At 44.5% G+C, this 19,020-nt stretch overlaps 1 protein-coding gene across 2 annotated transcripts in view; it reads left to right on the top strand.

Annotated features, from left to right (window-relative positions):
- The first annotated feature begins 7,632 nt into the window (after nt 1-7,632).
- Nucleotides 7,633-19,020, top strand: part of LOC143982570 (cytochrome P450 2B1-like) — a 39,230-nt gene continuing 27,842 nt past the window's right edge. Inside the window, exons 1-2 of one of the 2 annotated variants that reach the window (XM_077481421.1) lie at nt 7,633-7,929; nt 8,044-8,206. In XM_077481421.1, coding sequence (XP_077337547.1) covers nt 7,750-7,929; nt 8,044-8,206 — 343 coding nt within the window. In that variant the 5' untranslated portion in view covers nt 7,633-7,749. The remainder of the gene's footprint in view (nt 7,930-8,043; nt 8,207-19,020) is intronic. The other variant, XM_077481430.1, reaches the window with a different exon arrangement.

Raw genomic sequence — 19,020 nt, forward strand, 5'->3', positions numbered from 1 at the left:
ATCACGCTGAAGGGCAGTCAAATAGGGTGGGACAGAGATGAATACTACTGGCTTATCCCCTATAATGGTCGCATAACATTGGTTTCCAAGAAGTTGATTTACTATGGTAAACAAATTCGATTAAGACACAGCCAAGGGGCGGCCACTGTAGATGATTGAACAGTGACGCATAGACAGAAAGTGTAGTGATGAAAAGACCCAATTACTTTGCGTCATCTTGTGGATATAAACCAATACGATTATAAACTGCATCTCACATGGAATCATTCCAAAGGCACGCGCACCCATCTCAAAGCAAGCACCCAGAAGACAAAACACATTTTGGCATTGGTAGCCACGTTGCTTGATGTATAAACATGCAATATATAATGTATATTCAAAATATGCTCATCTAGGTGCATGGTGGTATAGAGGATCCGACTATAAACATCGCCGACACAGATAGAACTCATGAATATCACACAAACCACTAGATAATTATAAAAAGGGAAGAAAAGAAACAGAAAAATACTCCTAACAAATACCAGATGAATAAAAAAAAGAGAATAGGTTATATGTATACCGAGGTTCGCAAACGATCTGTATAGATCATAGAAAGGAGAGGCACCCTCTGAAGCTTTTGTTTTAATGATTTTGACTGGGTAAAACCCATTCCCGCGTTTCATTTAACCCAAACCTTCCCATGTGCCAGATGTATAGCCTTCTAGGAATGGCTGGTAGCTGATGCAGTCATTGAAGCCAGGTGGAAAAGTGGTTTGTAATCCATCTGGTCTCTCTTTGCAACAAAATTTTGTCCAGTACCAAAAATCTAATTTTTGGGAAATTACCCCTATGTATATCCCGGGCATGCCTACCCAATGGTAAGTCTGGGTTGCAGGTACGCATGCTGTTTACATGTCTACTCATCCTTTTATGCAGTTCCAGTTTTGTTTTACTCACATAAAAACAACACAGGGTCAGAAGATAGACTACCCCATGTGTGCGGCAGTTTGCAAAGTAACTAGGTTTGAATCGCAGTCCATTTGGTAGTATGCCATTCTTGTCTGTGTTCATAAATTGACACTGGGGGCACCCCCCACATTTTAAAGTGCCCAGCACCTACAGGGGTCCCCTCTAAATTCACCAGTAAACTCACTGTTGACTAGTTTATCCTTTAAAGACCTTATCCATTTATATGTAATAAGAGGATCCTTCAATATGAATTGATTCAATATCGGATTGATCTGAAATATATGCCAATGTCTTTGTAGGATATTTCTAAAGGCTTTATGTTACTTACTAAAAGTAGGATTATCAAAAAGTTAGCTGTGTCTCTAGTTTTTTCTTTTGCCCGTTTTAACGCCTTCTTAAGACCCATAGGGGAATATCCCTGTTGGATCAATCTTGTTTGTAATTTTTTAGATTCAATGAGAAACATATTCTCATTCAAGCAATTCCTCTGAATGTGGAGGTATTGTGTATACGGGATGGACCTGATGAGTGGTACTGGGTGGAAACTGTTGCACGCAAGATGGTACTTCCAGCCGTGTACAGGACAGATGACAATCTGGGTTTTTGAAAATGGTAACATCAAGGAATGTCATTCTTTGAGGGTCACATACCATAGTAAATTTGAGATTGAAGTCGTTTTGACCCATAGATGTAATACAGTGGTTCAGGTTGTCAAATGACCCCTTCCACACAAGGAAGATATCGTCTATGAATCAATACCAGACTAGTATCTGGTCTGTGAAGGGGTTGTCTGTTGAAAAGAACATGTTCTCCCATTTCCCCAGATACAAGTTGGAGTAGAACGGAGCACAGCAAGTCCCCATAGCTACCCCCTGTATCTGGAGGAGATGGAAATGGGAGCCATGGAATGAAATGCGTTGTGTAATAGACTAAAGTCCAAGGCACACAAGATGAATTGTTGTAGCGGCTTATCATATTTGTGTGACTGGGAAATGAAACGTTCTACAACTTCAATTCCCTTCTTGTGTGGAATGGAGCAATAGAGCGCCTCCACATCCACTGTGACCAGGAATGACTCCTGTGGGACACAGAGATCTTCAAGATTTTGTAACAGCTGGGTCGTATCCCTAATATAGGAAGGTAGATTGGTAACGATGGAATGTAGTTGTTCATCAATGTATTTACTGAGGTGTTAAGTGATGCTACCCCTCCCGGAGACAATCGGTCTACCCGGAGGGTTGTTCAGATCTTTATGAACTTTTGAAAGACTATAGAATGTTGGGATTTTTGAATACGAAGAACTCCTCATCAAATTTCTCTATTGTAGCCTTCGATATCGGTAGATACCATTCTTTGTTAGAGAGTATTTTGTTGCCCATGGACTGATATTGGGAGTTGTCCCCCCCCCCCCCTTATTTTTAAAATGACCTGTTTTCATGTGCCATTGTACAAATACTATGTACTATATTTATGTTGCAGATAAAGATAATGTCACCCAAAAAAATCGTCCCTGATTTGTACCAATACAAATTTCCAAAACATGTCGGGATACATGACTCTGGCTTTGGGTTTGATATATATATATATATATATATATATATATATATATATATATATATATATATATATATATATGATTGAAGCCCTATGGTTGGAGTCCTATGGCCAATATGGATATGGATAACATTCAGAGTTAACATAAAACTTACCATACAAAATGGACCTGAAAGTGTACCTTGGTCTAATGTACGGTATACCAAAATAAGGGGGCATACCCTAGATAAGAAATGAGGAATGAAATTAAATAAAATATGAAATAAGATAAAATGAGTAATCCCTGAGTAGTATGAATACTTTGAGAAATGCCCTAAAAAGGGGATGGGAGGGTGGGTATCGCGCACAGGAAACCGACAAAGACCACAGGTGAATGGGCTGGTTAAATACCCCCCCGGGCTCTTCCCATAAATTCAGGCCACCATACTGGCCTTCTTATTTATAGTTGGATCCCTATGGTCTATACGGATATGATAACATTCATAGTTAACATAAAACTTACCACATGAAATTAACCTGAAAGTGTGCCTTGGTCTAATGTACTGTATACCAAAATAAGGGAGCAAAAACATTCAGGTAGGGGATAGTTCTTTATTCATTTTAGTTTGATTATTGAGTGAGTTTAGTAAATGCCTGAGCCATTTCCACTTGCGGATTGGGGATGTAGACTTCCACCAGCCTAGTCTTTTATTAACATGGTCTGGGACCCCGTGATGGGATGCTGCTGAGGCTGCCCCAATGCGGAAGGAGTGACCGAAGTACTGGCTAGGGTTCAGGTGAAAGTTGCAGAGAAGTACCCTCATGTGTTTCATGAACTGACAGGTACTCAAGGGCTTGACGGGAAAGGAAGAAGGGGACTGGAGTCCGGCTGTTTGGGCAGTAGTGACAAAAGTTGGTTGAGTGTGGCAACTGGACACCCGCTATTATTGGTTCTGTAAAGGTGGATGTCTATCCCAGAGCCTACTTGCTGGGTTTTTCGAAACCGCTAGGTGAACGACGAAGTGATCTTTGTAGCGGACTAAGTGGTGTCTACGTAGCACTTGGCCTGCTGAATTGCTGCAGGTGAACTTTCCAGGTTGCAAGAACCTGTAGTAGGCCAAATACCTGTCTTCTTGTAGGACCATACTGGGGGGGAGACCAAATGGAGAGGTAGTCAGGATGGTCGACATACCCCTAAGGATATCACCCGTTTGGGTAAGCGTTTGGTGCTGACCACCAGTTGGAGTTTGTGGACGTCACGTAGCATTGCTCGAATTGCATGGTACGTGAATAAGGAAGGTTTGCAGGGCCCCGTAAGGACAAGAAATGTTGGATGGCAGCTAGGTATAGCCGAATAGTGTTGTGGGATAGGGCCAGCTGGGTATGACAGTATGAGATAAAGGCCAGTATCTGCTTGATGTTTGAAGTTTCCTAGGAGTGGTGTGTCAGTAATTTGTTGAAGGCCCTCCAGGTCGCCTGGTAGGCTTTGAGGGTGTTGCGAGAGACTGAGACGTTGATGAGCTGGGTCGCTGTTTGCAGATGTTGTGTCAATCAAGGGTCAACTGAGAACAAGCAAGGATAGTGGCTGATACTGGATCGGCTCCGGGCACCTTTATCAAAAGGAGGTGTAGTTAAAACGTGACAGCGCATCTGCTGCAAGGTTGAGCTTGCCCGGGAACAAATGTACAGTAAACGTTGAACTGAAATTGTAATGACAGTTGTACCAGCCTATGCAGGAAGGACACGACTGCAAGGGATTTGGACCTGCCTTTATTAATGATCTCTTTTGTGGCTTGGTTGTCAGTGGTGAAAGCCACAGTTTGCTCTGTCCAGCAATGACCCCAGAGCTGTGTGGCTGCCAGTATTGGATAGAGCTGCCATGACGGGGTATAGCTCAAAGAGGGAGGTATAGTCCTGTAAACCAATGGTGGCCAAAAATTGCAGCAAAGCCTGTGATGGCTGCGGCATCTGTCACTACCTGGGGTAATAGAGGTGACATAAACGGTGTAAACATTCATATACCGATCCACGTAGTACAGAACCTTCTGACATGTGCTTGCGAAGACTGAAGAAGTTATGCTAGGATGCGTGCTTGCAACGATTGCAAGAAGTTATGCTAGGATGCATAGTTAGCTAGGTCGAAAAAGTCCATCCAGTCCAGCCACAACAAATCAAGAAATAAACAAACAAAATATTGCACAATCCAACACACTCAATTCCACACCCATAGCTGATCCAGTGGAAGGCAAAAAACCCAGCAGAGCATGCTCCAATTTGCTACAGCAAGGGAAAAGGTTCCTTCCTGATCCCCCAAGAGGCAATCAGATTTTTCCCTGGATCAACTTACCTATAATATTAGTACCCCGTTATATTATGTACAATTAGGAAAGTATCCAGGCCTTACCTAAAGCAATGTACTGAGCTAGCCAGAACTGCGTGTCAGCAATGAGTGCAATAAGTTTGTGCCTGGGGTTTTGCTTTTTCGATAATGGCAGGAAGCTTATGCTTGGATGTGTGCTTGCAACAATTGCAACAAGTTATGCTTGGATGCAAGCTTGCAACCATTACAGGGGGTTATGCTTGGGTGCGTCCGTGCAGTGATTGCAAGAAGTTTGTGATTGGATGCCTGCTTGCAACGATTGCAAGAAGTTGTACTTGGATGTGTCTGAAATGAATCCGATATGAATCGGACGTAAGTGTGAAATGAATCCTATATAAATTGGTTGTATGAAATAAATCAACAACGAGTTAGACTGTGGAGCACAGAATGAAATGAGGCCAAGACAACTGGGCCATGCAGGGACGAATCGGTGCATCACGGACGCTACTAGATATGAATCTGGATGCTGTACGCGATAGTGAAATGAGTGAAATTAATGAAATGAATAAAATGATTGCCATGACAGAGGCACGAATCGATGAGCCGCAAACTGCGACTGACAATGAACCGGACTCTGGGGCATGTACTGAAATGAGGCCAAATAACCTGGGGCACAACGAGACAAATTAGTGCGTAGATGTGACTAGATTCGTGTCGGAGCGTGACACGTGACAAAGAAATGATACGCCATGACAGAGACAAGAATCAATGACCAAATCCACAACTGACAAGTGAATCCGTCTCTGGAGCATGTACTGATATGAGGCCGAGAACAACTGGGCACACCAGAGCAAATCGGTGCATCTTAGATGGGAGAGAGCTCGATACGTGATAAGAAATGATACGCCATGACAGAAACAAGAATCAGTGACTGAACCTACAACTGACAAGTGAATCTGTCTCTGGAGCATGTACTGAAATGATGCCGAAAACATCTGGGCACACCGGAGCGAATCGGTGCATCTTAGATGCGACTAGATTCGTATCAGAGCGTGATACGTGACAAGAAATGATATGCCATGACAGAGACAAGAATCAGTGACCGAACCCACAACTGACAAATTAATCCGTCTCTGGAGCATGTACTGAAATGAGGCCGAGATCAACTGGGGCACACCGGAACCAATTGGTGCATCGAAGACGTGACTGGATTCGAATCGGAGCCCGGTATGTGACAGAAATGAATGAAATGATTCGAAATGCTCTGAAATGATTCGAAATTATTCAAAATGCTTTGAAATTATTAGAAATGATTCAAAATGTTTAGAAATGATTAGAAATGCTTTGAAATGGTTAGAAACGATTTGAAACAACTTAAATTATTGAAATGATTGAAATGTTTACGAACGAATGCCTGATGTGGCATCAACTGGTGTGTCACAAGTGAGCGATAGCGAATCGTCTTGTGACGCATGGCAAGAATGCTGTTTGGATATGCAAACACAACGGTGCAAAATGAAAGTATAAATACGGATTGCGTGAAATGTTGTGAGTAAGTCGTGAGTTGAGATATCACAGTTTAGTGACATGGTAATTTGCAAGCGTGAAATGAAAAAACACGAGCCGAAGCCCTACCTGCGATAGCCGAACCAGATATGTTGTACGACAACTGTGACTCGACAACAACTGCTACGAAGACCTCGTAAGATGGCAACTTACGAACGCGGAAGCTCACGGACGCAAAGCTCATGGAGACATCGGACTCGGAAACAAAACTACGAAGATGGGACTGACACATGCGGAATCTCACGAACACTTGTTTCGAACAGTCGGCCTAGTGACGTAATAGGTATCGTGCACAGGAAAGCGACAAAGACCACAGGTGAACGGGCTGGTTAAATACCCCCCCCCCCCCCCCGGGCTCCTTCCATAAATTCAGGCCACCATACTGGCCTTCTTACATATACTTCATATATATACATATACTTCATATATATATATATATATATATATATATATATATATATATATGTATAACTAATTCATTGGTGTACTTTGTATATTTTAAAGTGACTGTTTTTTGACGATACAATTCATCTATTGTACTTAATAAAGGTGACACTTGGTTGCATTTTACATACTTTATTACTCCCATTTCTGCATTAAAAGTCCAAGGGGGTGGCTCCTATTGCACCAGTTGCATGTTCTCTCTTTCTAGATTCAGAACCTGGGCTTCCAGGGACACAACATGCTTACATTTTGTACAGCATTATTCGCCCTCCATTGGATGATCAAGGAACGCATACAAACCGCAAGATGTATACAGAGTCTCATCTCCACACCCACTGGGCATCATACCTACTAATTTGATGGGGATTGGGGGTTATATCCTATCCAAATTAACTAACAACTACTGTAGCTTCCTGACACTAATACTCAACAATACACAGGTACTCAACAATAAAATACACAGGTACTCAACAATACAATACATGAGTTCTCAACAAGACACTACACAGGTACTCAACAATACAATACAAAGGTACTCACAGAACTCGTGTATACACAGTCCACGTGCACTCACAGCACTTGTGTACAGACAGTCCATGAGCACTCACGGCACTTGTGTTACCACAGTCTATTAGTTACAGTGACAGTCCATGTTGTCATTAGTTATATGATTAATGACAGCAGGATCCCAAATACATGTTCCGTGTATCTGGCAGTCAGTGTTCTAGAATCAAGACAATCTTGCACACAACCTCCCTAGTGAGGCCCCTTTGGCTCCAGGCCATAAATAAATAGTAAACAGCACCAATCCCTTACATACTTCCTTGTTTTATATCATACGCATTTTTATCAGAAAGGGTGCTGGAGTTCAAAGCTCATAATACAAACAGGCAGGCGAGGACAGGACGCAGACATTTGAATTTGTCACCATCAGCATGGCGCTGGGAGTAGGGACAACACTTCTGCTGGCTACTGGAGTCACTCTACTAATTTACCTTGTGTCGTGGTGGAGAAGGATAAAACACAGTAATCTCCCCCCAGGGCCCACACCTCTGCCTCTGCTGGGAAATGTAATGCAGCTAAGCATCTCAGAAGTGCCCAAAGCTTTTGTAAAGGTAATATTTTTTTGTATGCTCATTATCTCTGGTGATGGGAGGAATATTTAACAGCAGTCTTTTCACTTGCTATTCTTTTGTTCTGGGTGCAACATATCCTCTCCTGGCATACAGATAAGTGAGACCTATGGACCTGTGTACACCTGCTACATAGCCAACATTCCTGTGGTTGTGCTGGTTGGATATGACGCAGTGAAGGAGGCATTGGTAGATAACAGTGATGTGTTCAGCAACAGGGGAGAATTTGAGGTGCTCACTATGCTATTTAAAAATTATGGTGAGTAAAGAATTATGATAAACTGTTTTCTTAAATATCTCACAGTGTATGCTTCATGGAGGGTACCTCAGCGCTCATGCATTTTATGTAGTCTTTGATTGACGTAAGCTTGCATAGGGTCAATGTGGTGCCTATATTTTAAAAGGGAACAACGTTTTTTACCAACTATCTATAGACCTGTAATGCTGCGTACACACGACCAGACTTTCCGGCAGATTAGGTCCGACGGTCTTCCTGATGGACTTTCGGCGGATTTCTGAAGAACCTTCCGAACGAACACACTTGCCCACCATGAAGTACGTTCAAAAGTCTGATTTTTTTTTAATGTGATGACGTAAGACGGGACTAAAAAATGAAATTCAATAGCCAGTAGCTAATAGCTTCCCTTGCGTTGTATTTGGTCCGTTGGACCAGCATACAGACGAACGGTTTTCCCGATAGAAGTTCCCCACACATGAAGTCCATTCAAAAGTCCGATTTTTTTTTAACGTGATGACGTAAGACGGGACTAAAATATGAAGATCAATAGCCAGTAGACAATAGCTTCCCTTGTGTCGTATTTGGTCCGTCAGACCAGCATACAGACGAACGTTTTTCCCAATAGGAGTTGCCCACACATGAATTCTGTTCAAAAGTCCGTTTTTTTTTTTAATGTGATGACGTAAGACGGGACTAAAAAGGGATGTTCAATAGCCAGTAGCCAATAGCTTCCCTTGCGTCGTATCTGGTCCAACAGACCAGCATACAGACAAGCTGTTTTCCCGATAGGAATTGAGTCCATCGGACAGATTTGAAACAGGTTCTATTTCTAGATCCATCTGATTTTTTTTATGAAAAACAATCAGATTAGCCCACACACAGTCAGATTGTTCGACGTACTGATTCCTTCGGACATAGTCTGCTGGAAAGTCCAGTCGTGTGTACGCGGTATTAGTTTAACTTCTATAGTTAGGAAGATACTGGAGAGTTTAATAAAAGTACACACAGATGAGTTCTTGCTGGAAAAAAATATATTTTAAGCAACAGACAGCATGGATTCCTGAAAGACAGAGGTTGTCAAACAAATCTGATTTCTTTTTATAAAGGGGTAAGTGAAGCCTTGTGGTGGCTGTGGATGTGGATTTTGCAAAAGCGTTCAATACAGTTCCCCATACACAGCTCATGTGTAAGGTAAAGTCTATAGGCTTGGAAATATCAGTTTGTAAATGGATAGAAAACTGGCTAATAGACAGAATTCAGAGAGTAATGTTTAATGATTCATACTCTGAATGTTCTAAAGCCCCGCACACACGAGAGGACTTATGTCCGACAGACTTCCGAAGGAGTTCTGCCGGAGTTCTGCCGGAGTTCCGACAGAGTTCTGATGGACTTTTCGACTGAGCGGACTTGGCCACACACAATCACACTAAACTCCGACGGATTCGAACGTGATGACGTACGACTCGACTCGAATATGGAAGTTCATAGCCAGTAGCCAATAGCTGCCCTAGCGTCGGTTTTAGTCCGTCGGAATAGCATACACACGAGCGAATTTTTCGAAGGGACCGGGTCCGGCGGAGTTCCTTCGGAAAAATTTGAAGCATGTTCCATATTCTAAAGTCCGTCAGACTTTGGCGAGTGAAAAGTCCGTTGCAGCCCACACACGATCGAATAGTCTGACGGAATCAGTCCGTCGGACTTTGGATGTTGAAAAGTCCGCTCGTGTGTACGCGGCATAAGGTTATTAGTGGTGAATGGAGAAAAGGTTGGGACTTTGAGTAAGGCTCACATAACCATGCGCCTCCATCTCTATGGCATCGCCATGATAAGGAAAAACTTTGTATGAGGTGTGTTCCCAACAGTTGATGCAATGATCATGTCCTAGGTGTGAATACATTGATCCATAAACCAAGGGTAAATGCACATTTTAAAAGAACACTTTATTAAGGCATCAAATCACGGTTATAACCATGTTAAAAATAGATCAAAGCATTACATTGAAACAATTGGTTCAGCAAAATTACAACAATAAAGTATACAGCAATCAAAACAAAAACAGTGGAGTACATGGTATTAAAATATAAAAAAATCAGTCATTGGGGTTGCCGCACAGCATGCTCGCCGTGTTTTGTGAACTATCACTCATCAGGAGAAAGCGCCAACTATCCATCTATAAATAACACATGAGTATGCATAAGTACCACTGTATTCACTGCAATCCTGAAGTAAAAGATTAAGCCCAAAAGAAGGCAAGAGTCAAGAAATGGTTAGAGTTACTCACATAACTGGCTACCACCGTGAGCACTAAGCGCCGACAGCCCACAGGCCATCCAAAAAGTGTCCACCACGGGAGCTGAGGGGGCCACACTAATGCACACCGGATTGCAGGTTCTAGACTAAACAGGGGAAACGAGGTATCCATAACGAGATCACCAGTGGTCAATTGACCATCCGGGAAATTCTGTAAGGCAAATATGATATATTATATTTTATGTGTATGTATTATATTCCATTATGTTATTGGGTATAGATTTTTAATGTATTAAATCCAATGTGAATTTAAACCCAGTTTCTTGATCATACATCACGGGACACAGGAGCTTCATTACATAGTGGGTTATATAGGCACCTCTGGTGATTGGACACTGGTTGACCCTAATTAAGGAGAATTCCTCCCCTATATAACCCCTCCCATCCGGGAGGCACCTCAGTTTTTTCGCCAGTGTCTGGTCGATGGTCACGTAAAACTTAGCTATATGCGGGTCCCGGCGAGGGCCGAAGGGCTACAACAAACCGGATCCATACCTCGGGCCGATATTTGACTCCCAAGATGGTATGGTACCCGGGCCTCGTCTGCCGAAGACACGAGGTTTTGCCTGTAAGTCATCTCCATTGGAAGACTGGACTCTGGGACAACCAGACTTGGGGTACTGTTTACTCAGGGCGCCCGTAAGTTTCTGGCAGAGTTTTTTACAAGGCCCAGGTAGGAGGATCTTTTCGTAAGAACCCCAGATACGCCTGAAGGTTGGCTAACAATACCCGCCGTGATGGGTGAAGGCTGGAATTGGTCTGAACACAGCAATTCCTGCGGCGGGGATCAGGTATGGGAAGTCATCCTATATATTTAATATATGAATGGATTTCTTCATTGTGAGTAGTTGTATGTCTTACCTGGTTTCCACCACTTGAGGGAGTAAGAGCAGCCTGATGCATACTTACATGCCTTTCAATACAAACACGCTCAGTGAATGCCTGGTTCTCCCAGCTACTCACGTCTCCTTGCAGTCCCTGCCACAATAAAGGTAAAAGAGGGGTGTGGTTGCCAGCTGTGCACAATCAGGTGCTCAATGCTGCAGTGCAGGCGCCAAAACGGCCGTTTTAAAAGCCCAGAGCGTCAGGGGACTGTAAGGTGAGACACAGGAGCTGTGGGCTGTAAGCATCCGTGGGATTGGATCCAGGCGAACCTTAAGACACCTACTCGGCATCATATTGTGCAGTTAAGCTTATATTGATTTATTGTGAGACTTTAAGCACAACAAAGTGATTGCATTTTACACTAGTAACTCTGCTTTGTAGCTCAGTACTATGTCAGTACTATGTCTCCTCGTAAGAGGGTTTCAGGGGCAGGTAACAAAAGCACTGGCAAATCACCGCCTAGGTCCAGGGGTTCCAAAAGTGCATGCAGATTACCATCCCCCTCTGCAAGAGTGGAGCCTGCATCTCAAGACGAGTCAGTGCCCCTTTCAGGCTTTGCAGCCTCTCCTAATGTCGCAGCCCCGGTCTATGTCACTGAGGACTCTCTTAGGGCTTCATTGGAGAGTTTTGAAGGGAGGATAATGAATTTTATTTCTGCTTCCCTAAAAGATAGCAGAAAAAGGGGTAGATCCCCTCCCTCTGCTGAAATCCCTCTCTCAGACAGTTGCTCTGAAAATGAGGAGAGATCCCTATCTTTAGAAAGGGATCATGAGCAGTCGGATCAGTCAGATGATGAGGATTAGTCCCCTCCTCCCAGGCACTCAGAAAGCAGGTGCAGTATTATACTGAATTGGTGCGTACCACGTTCAGAATGCCGGCTGCTGAAGTCGCTACATCCTCTGTCTCTTCCCTGGGAGTCAGGAAAGCCCCACAGACTGCTTGTTCCTTCCCAATTCATCCTTTAATGGCTGACTTGATGTATGAGGACTGGGGACATCCCGATAAACTGTTTACTCCTCCCAAGAGGTTTTCTGTGAATTATCCCGTGGAGGAAAGTTTCACCAAGAAATGGGGGGCCCCATCTGTTGATGCGGCTATCTCTTGTGTGAATAAAAACCTAACTTGTCCTTTGGATAATGCGCAGGTATTTAAGGATCCAGCTGACAAAAGGCTGGAAACCTTGTTAAAAGCCTCCTTTTCCATGGCCGGCGCTGTGGTGCAACCTACAGTCGCAGCCGTGGGGTTGTGCCAGTTCCTTAAGGAACAGGTCAAACAAATGTTTGAACTCCTCCCCAGCGAGGAAGTAGAGAAATATGCAGAGATGCCTCACATCCTATGTTTCATAATTGATGCGATTTTGGATTCTGTCCAACAAGCATCACGTTTGTCCCTCATGTTGGTACACATGCGTAGGGCTCTATGGCTAAAAAATTGGGCCGCTGAGATGTCATGCAAGAAGCATTTGGCTGGGTTCCCATTTAAAGGGGAGCGTTTGTTTGGAGAAGAATTAGATAAATTCGTCCAAAATATTTCAGGAGGTAAATCTACACTCCTTCCAGTCAAGAAGAGTAAACGTCCTTCATTCAGGCGTACTCCTTCTCCCGAAGCGTCAAGCTCTAAACAGTGGCGACGGCCTTCCCAGCCCTCCGCTGCTAGAAAGCCTCAGGGCCGAGCCCAGGGACAGAAGAGGACTTGGGGGCGGAAGCCTGCCAAGCAAACCTCCAAGACCTCCCTGTGAAGGGGCGCCCCCGCTCGGCCGAGTGGGGGGAAGGCTCCTGCGGTTTGCAGGCACCTGGCGGGAGGAGATTCAGGACAAATGGGTGATCTCTTCGGTATCTCTGGGCTACAGGCTAGAATTTCAGAAGATTCCACCCTCTCGTTTTCTAAGGTCAAGGATCCCCAAGGATCCGATAGAGCGGAAACCGCTACTCCTGGCCTTAGATCAGTTACTATCCCAAGGTGTGATAGTAGAGGTGAGCCCGAAGAATCAGGGTTCAGGTTTTTATTCGAATCTCTTCACCGTTCCAAAACCAAACGGAAGTGTCAGACCTATCTTGGATCTGAGAGACTTAAACCGGTTTCTACACATCCAGACCTTCCGGATGCAGTCTATACGCACTGTGGTTTCCTCCCTGCAGGGAGGAGAATTCATGGCATCAATAGATATCAGAGATGCATATCTCCATGTGCCAATATTTCCCGCACACCAGAAGTTTCTAAGGTTTGCGGTAGAGCAGCGCCATTTTCAATTTGTGGCCCTGCCGTTCGGCCTAGCTACGGCCCCCCGAGTCTTCACGAAGATTCTAGACCCTCTCTTAGCAACTTTAAGAGTTCAGGGCATAGCCGTCATGGCTTACCTAGACGACTTGCTTCTCGTAGAGAGAACTACAACGAGCCTAAGTCGCAGCGTCACCAAAACGCTAGAACATCTGGGCCGCCTAGGTTGGATTATAAACCTAGAAAAGTCGTCTCTGCAACCGACCACCAGGTTGGATTACCTGGGTCTCATTATCGACACCGCTCAGGGCAGGGTGTTCTTTCCAAGGCCAAAGGCCTTGGCCATTGGAGATCTGGTGCGCCTAGTTCTGGGCAGAAGATCTCCCTCTATTCGCCTATGTATGAGGCTGTTGGGAAAGATGGTCGCCTCATTCGAGGCTGTCCCATTTGCCCAGTTCCACTCAAGGCCCCTGCAAAGATGCATCCTTGCGATTTGGAACAGGAAGCCCCAATCTCTGGATCTTCCTATGCGTTTATCCCCCCGGGCACGCAAGAGTCTTGTTTGGTGGTTACAAACCAGAAATTTGCTAAAAGGCAAAACTTTTCTTCCCCTCTCATGGAGGATTGTCACAACGGATGCCAGCCTGACAGGCTGGGGAGCCGTATTAGAGGGAACATGCTTGCAGGGAAAATGGTCTGCGACCGAAAGTCTGCTGCCCATAAATATCCTAGAGGTTCGGGCAGTTTACATGGCACTCAGAGAGTGGTCTCACAGACTGCGAGGCTTCCCGGTTCGGATTCAGTCCGACAATGCCACCGCGGTGGCTTATATCAATCACCAGGGCGGTACCAGAAGTCTGGTGGCCCAAAAGGAGGTGAATCGCATACTTGTCTGGGCAGAAGAGCATGTTCCGTGCCTCTCTGCAGTCTTCATCCCAGAAGTGGAGAATTGGCAGGCGGATTATCTCAGCCGCCAGCAGTTGTGCCCAGGAGAATGGGCTCTGCACCCCGATGTGTTTCGAGACATATGTTACAAGTGGGGCACTCCAGACGTGGATCTTTTTGCGTCCAGATTCAACAGGAAACTGGACAACTTTGTGTCAAGGACAAGAGATGCACTTGCTCAGGGGTCAGATGCTCTGACGGTTCCCTGGAATCAGTACAATCTGATCTATGCCTTCCCCCCGAACCCGCTACTGTCACGGTTCCTGGGAAGGGTCAAGAGGGAGGCAAAGTCGGTCCTTCTAGTGGCCTCGGCTTGGCCCAGGCGACCATGGTTCGCAGAAATCATGAAGCTAGCAGTGGGCAGGCCATGGACCCTCCCTCTCCGGCCAGATCTGCTCTCGCAGGGCCCAATTTACCATCCTGCTTTACGCAGTCTGAATTTGACGGTCTGGCTGCTGAGACCCACATTTTAAAAGGCCGTGGTCTTTCGGGGCCAGTCCTTTCCACTCTGGTCAATGCCAGAAAGCCGGCCTCCAGGCGTATCTATTACAAAATCTGGAGGGCATATGTTTCCTGGTGTGAACCCAGGAGATGGCATCCCAGAAGGTATGTCATTAGCAGAATCTTGGCCTTTCTCCAATCAGGCCTTGAATTGAATTTGGCCATAAGCACCATCAAGGTGCAGATTTCGGCCCTGTCGGTCTTTTTTCAAAGACCGCTTGCATCACATTCCCTGGTACGGGCCTTTATCCAGGGGGCTATGCGGATAAGACCGCCAGTCAGACCTCCGGTATGCCCATGGGATCTGAATTTGGTTCTCTCGGCCTTAGAAGCCCAACCATTTGAACCTTTGCATCTTGCTTCGTTAGTCCTCTTGACAAAGAAGCTAGTCTTCCTAGTAGCCATATCCACGGCTAGAAGGGTATCAGAATTGGCAGCTCTTTCTTGTAAAGAGCCCTATTTAATTATCCATAAGGATCGGGTGGTTATGCGTCCCAATAGGTCCTTTCTACCTAAGGTGGTTTCAGGTTTTCATCTGAATCAAGATATAATCCTACCATCCTTTTTTCCGAACCCTCAGTCCATAGAGGAAGACTCTTTACACACTTTAGATGTGGTTAGAGCAATCAGTCTTTATCTTCAAGCAACTGCTCAGATAAGAAAAACTGACTGCTTATTTATTCTGCCGGAAGGCCCTAGAAAGGGTCAGGCAGCGTCAAAGTCCACTCTCTCGAGGTGGATCAGACAGGTTATTTCTCAGGTCTATAGCTTAAAGGGGAAGATTCCTCCTTTTCAGGTGAAAGCGCACTCTACTAGGGCTGTCAGTGCTTCTTGGGCAGTGCATCACCAGGCCTCCCTGGCTCAGATCTGTAAGGCTGCGACTTGGTCATCAATCCACACATTCACCAGATTCTATCAGGTGGATGTCAGAGGGCAAGAGGATATCGCCTTCGGGCGCAGTGTACTGCAGGCTGCAGTTTAGGTCCTCAGGTCCCTGGCGGTCTATGTTTATGATCTGTGTCTCCCTCCCCTCAACCTGAGCATTGCTATGGGACATCCCACTATGTAATGAAGCTCCTGTGTCCCGTGATGTATGATCAAGAAAATGGGATTTTTATATACAGCTTACCTGTAAAATCCTTTTCTTGAGAGTACATCACGGGACACAGGGCTCCCGCCCCTCTTGGGTTTTACGTGGTTCTTATTGCTTTGCTACAAAACTGAGGTGCCTCCCGGATGGGAGGGGTTATATAGGGGAGGAATTCTCCTTAATTAGGGTCAACCAGTGTCCAATCACCAGAGGTGCCTATATAACCCACTATGTAATGAAGCTCCTGTGTCCCGTGATGTACTCTCAAGAAAAGGATTTTACAGGTAAGCTGTATATAAAAATCCCATTATATCAAATTCTATAAGTCTGGGACCTATACATCATATAATGCATGGTAATTCCTCTATGGATAGTGTATATAATTATATTATAACAATGTAAATTTAGATGACTTATATCAATGAATGGTTACACCTATACATAATTAAACTAATGATGGCAAATCCACCCAAAGGGGAGATGGTAAGTGAGTTTGTGAGAAAGAAAATAGATGAAGTGTTAGTGTGCAAAGTGTAGGAATTATTAAATCAAGTGAGATGAGAGTGTGAAGTGAGTGTTAAAATAACCATAAAACAAATTATATGAAATCAATATGATACAATAAAATGAGGGTAAAATAACAAAAGGGGAACAAGGTTATTAGTGAAATACCCCAAGGTTCAGTGTTGAGACCCTTACTTTTTAATACCTTTATAAATTATATTGGATATGGGATTAAAAGTACCATTTCAGTTTTTGCAGATGACACCAAGCTATGCAATGGAATAACGTCCTTACAGGATGCCTCCAATTTACAAGCCAACCTCAATGCACTAATTGGGCGACTATGTGGCAGATGAGGTTTAATGTTGATAAATGTTATGCACCTGGGGTCTAAGAATATGCATCATACATACTAGGGGGAGTACAACTAGGGTTATCCAGAGTGGAGGAGGATCTGGGGGTTTTGGTAGATCATAAGCTCAATAATAGCATGCAATGCCAAGCTTCTTCAAGAAAGGTCTGGATTCTTTCCTAAATGTACATAATATAATTGTGTACTAACATTTATATGTAAAGTTGTTCCAGAGAAAATCTGATTGCCTCTCGGGCGGTCAGGAAGGAATTTTTTCTCCTGCTGTAGCAAATTAGATCATGCTTTGCTTTGGTTTTACGCCTTACTCTGGATCAACTGTGGGTATAGGATTGGGTATATGGGATTGTATGATATTATTTTTTATTTACCCATTTGGTTGAACTAGATGGACTTGTGTCTTTTTTCAATCTGACTAACTATGTAACTATGTAACTAACAAGCAACTTGTTGGAAATGCAAGTTAATGTAGCCAGGAGCTGGCTAATATTGCCTGCATTATTAGGAGATACTCTGCAGCATTGAGTGAGACTGTTCACTCCTAGTGCTCAGCCTGAACTCTATGTCATCACATCCTGAAGGCAGAGTGACTGAGACCTTGGAGTGGAGCAAAGCATCTTGGGGCATGTAGTCCAGGGAGCCAAGTTTTACATTCAGTCTGACTGTTATGGACTACAAATCTCAGCTGGCTTGTGAGTAGAACAGGATGCTGGGAGAGCAAATAAAAAGCCTGTGTAGGACAGAATCACTGTCTTGGGACCACAACCTGAATCTGCAAGCAGTGACTCGGTACTAGACTATGCTGCAGCAGAGTCACAGCCTGTACTACAGGAAAAGTCATCAGGAGTGGGTGCAGGAGCATCCACTGCCAGCCACTTCTGATCATTCGGTGGCAGGCTGGAGGCTGCTTTCATCACATCCACGCCTGATCCAGCTGGATGATAGTGCAGTGCAACACGGGGTCAAGCGCTGTCCCTTGAGACAGACTGTGCAGAGGCCTGCTATGGAGACCTCATGCCATTCTTCAACACAGAAGTTTGCTGGGATTGGTGAGCGGGAACTTGCCCATTCTTTGTACACCAAAGGACACTGCATGCAGACATCATTGCTTTTGTCATTCCACTAAGTTTGCAAGGAAACCTTTGTTGCACTTCAATCCACACAGAGAAAGAACTTCATGTACATCTTGTTTGCCAAGACACACTGCACATATTAAAGAGATAGTTGGAGACTTAAGCCTTCAAAGGTATCCCCCTCCCCAAGAGATAAGAACATAGTTACATCCTTACATAGTAGGTGAGATTGAAAAAAGACACAAGTCCATCATATCCAACCTATGTGTATGATTATATGTCAGTATTACATTGTATATCCCTGTATGTTGTGGTTGTTCAAGTGCTTATCTAATAGTTTCTTAAACTACCAATGCTCCCTGCCGAGACCACCGCCTGTGAGGTCACCAGTATGGTATTTGTAAATTTAAATCATATCCCCTCTCAAGCGTCTCTTCTCCAGTGAGAATAAGCACAATGATATGTGTGCTTGAGTTGGTCTACCTAGGGGACAGGAACCACACTGGGGCAGAGATTCTGTCAGCTCTGCAGGGGCCGCCAGGAATGGTTGCGACAATGGCACCAACATTCTCTCCGCCCTCCAACAGGGAAACTTGACCCATGTTCCATGTTTGCCACACATCCTGCATTTAGTGGTGCAGTGTTTCTTGACCAGGTACCCAGGCTTACAAGATCTCCTGAGGCAGGCCAGAAAAATCTGTTGTCATTTCTGCCGGTCATAGAATGCAAGTGCTCAGCTGGCTGACATTCAATGGGAATGCAACCTGTCCACCAACTTCCTCATTTGTGACATGCCCACCAGGTGGAAAGTAACATTGGCAATGCTGCAGCAGCTTCACACACAGCAGAAGGACATCAATGAGTATCTGTGCAAGTATGGCACCAGGACAGGGTCAGGGGAGCTTGGCTTCTTTTCGCCATGCCAATGGCTACTGATCAA

Source organism: Lithobates pipiens, unplaced genomic scaffold (genome assembly GCF_037356315.1).
Source record: "Lithobates pipiens isolate NorthernLeopardFrog02 unplaced genomic scaffold, aLitPip1_a1.2 Scaffold_1, whole genome shotgun sequence".
Taxonomy (NCBI): Eukaryota; Metazoa; Chordata; class Amphibia; order Anura; family Ranidae; genus Lithobates; species Lithobates pipiens.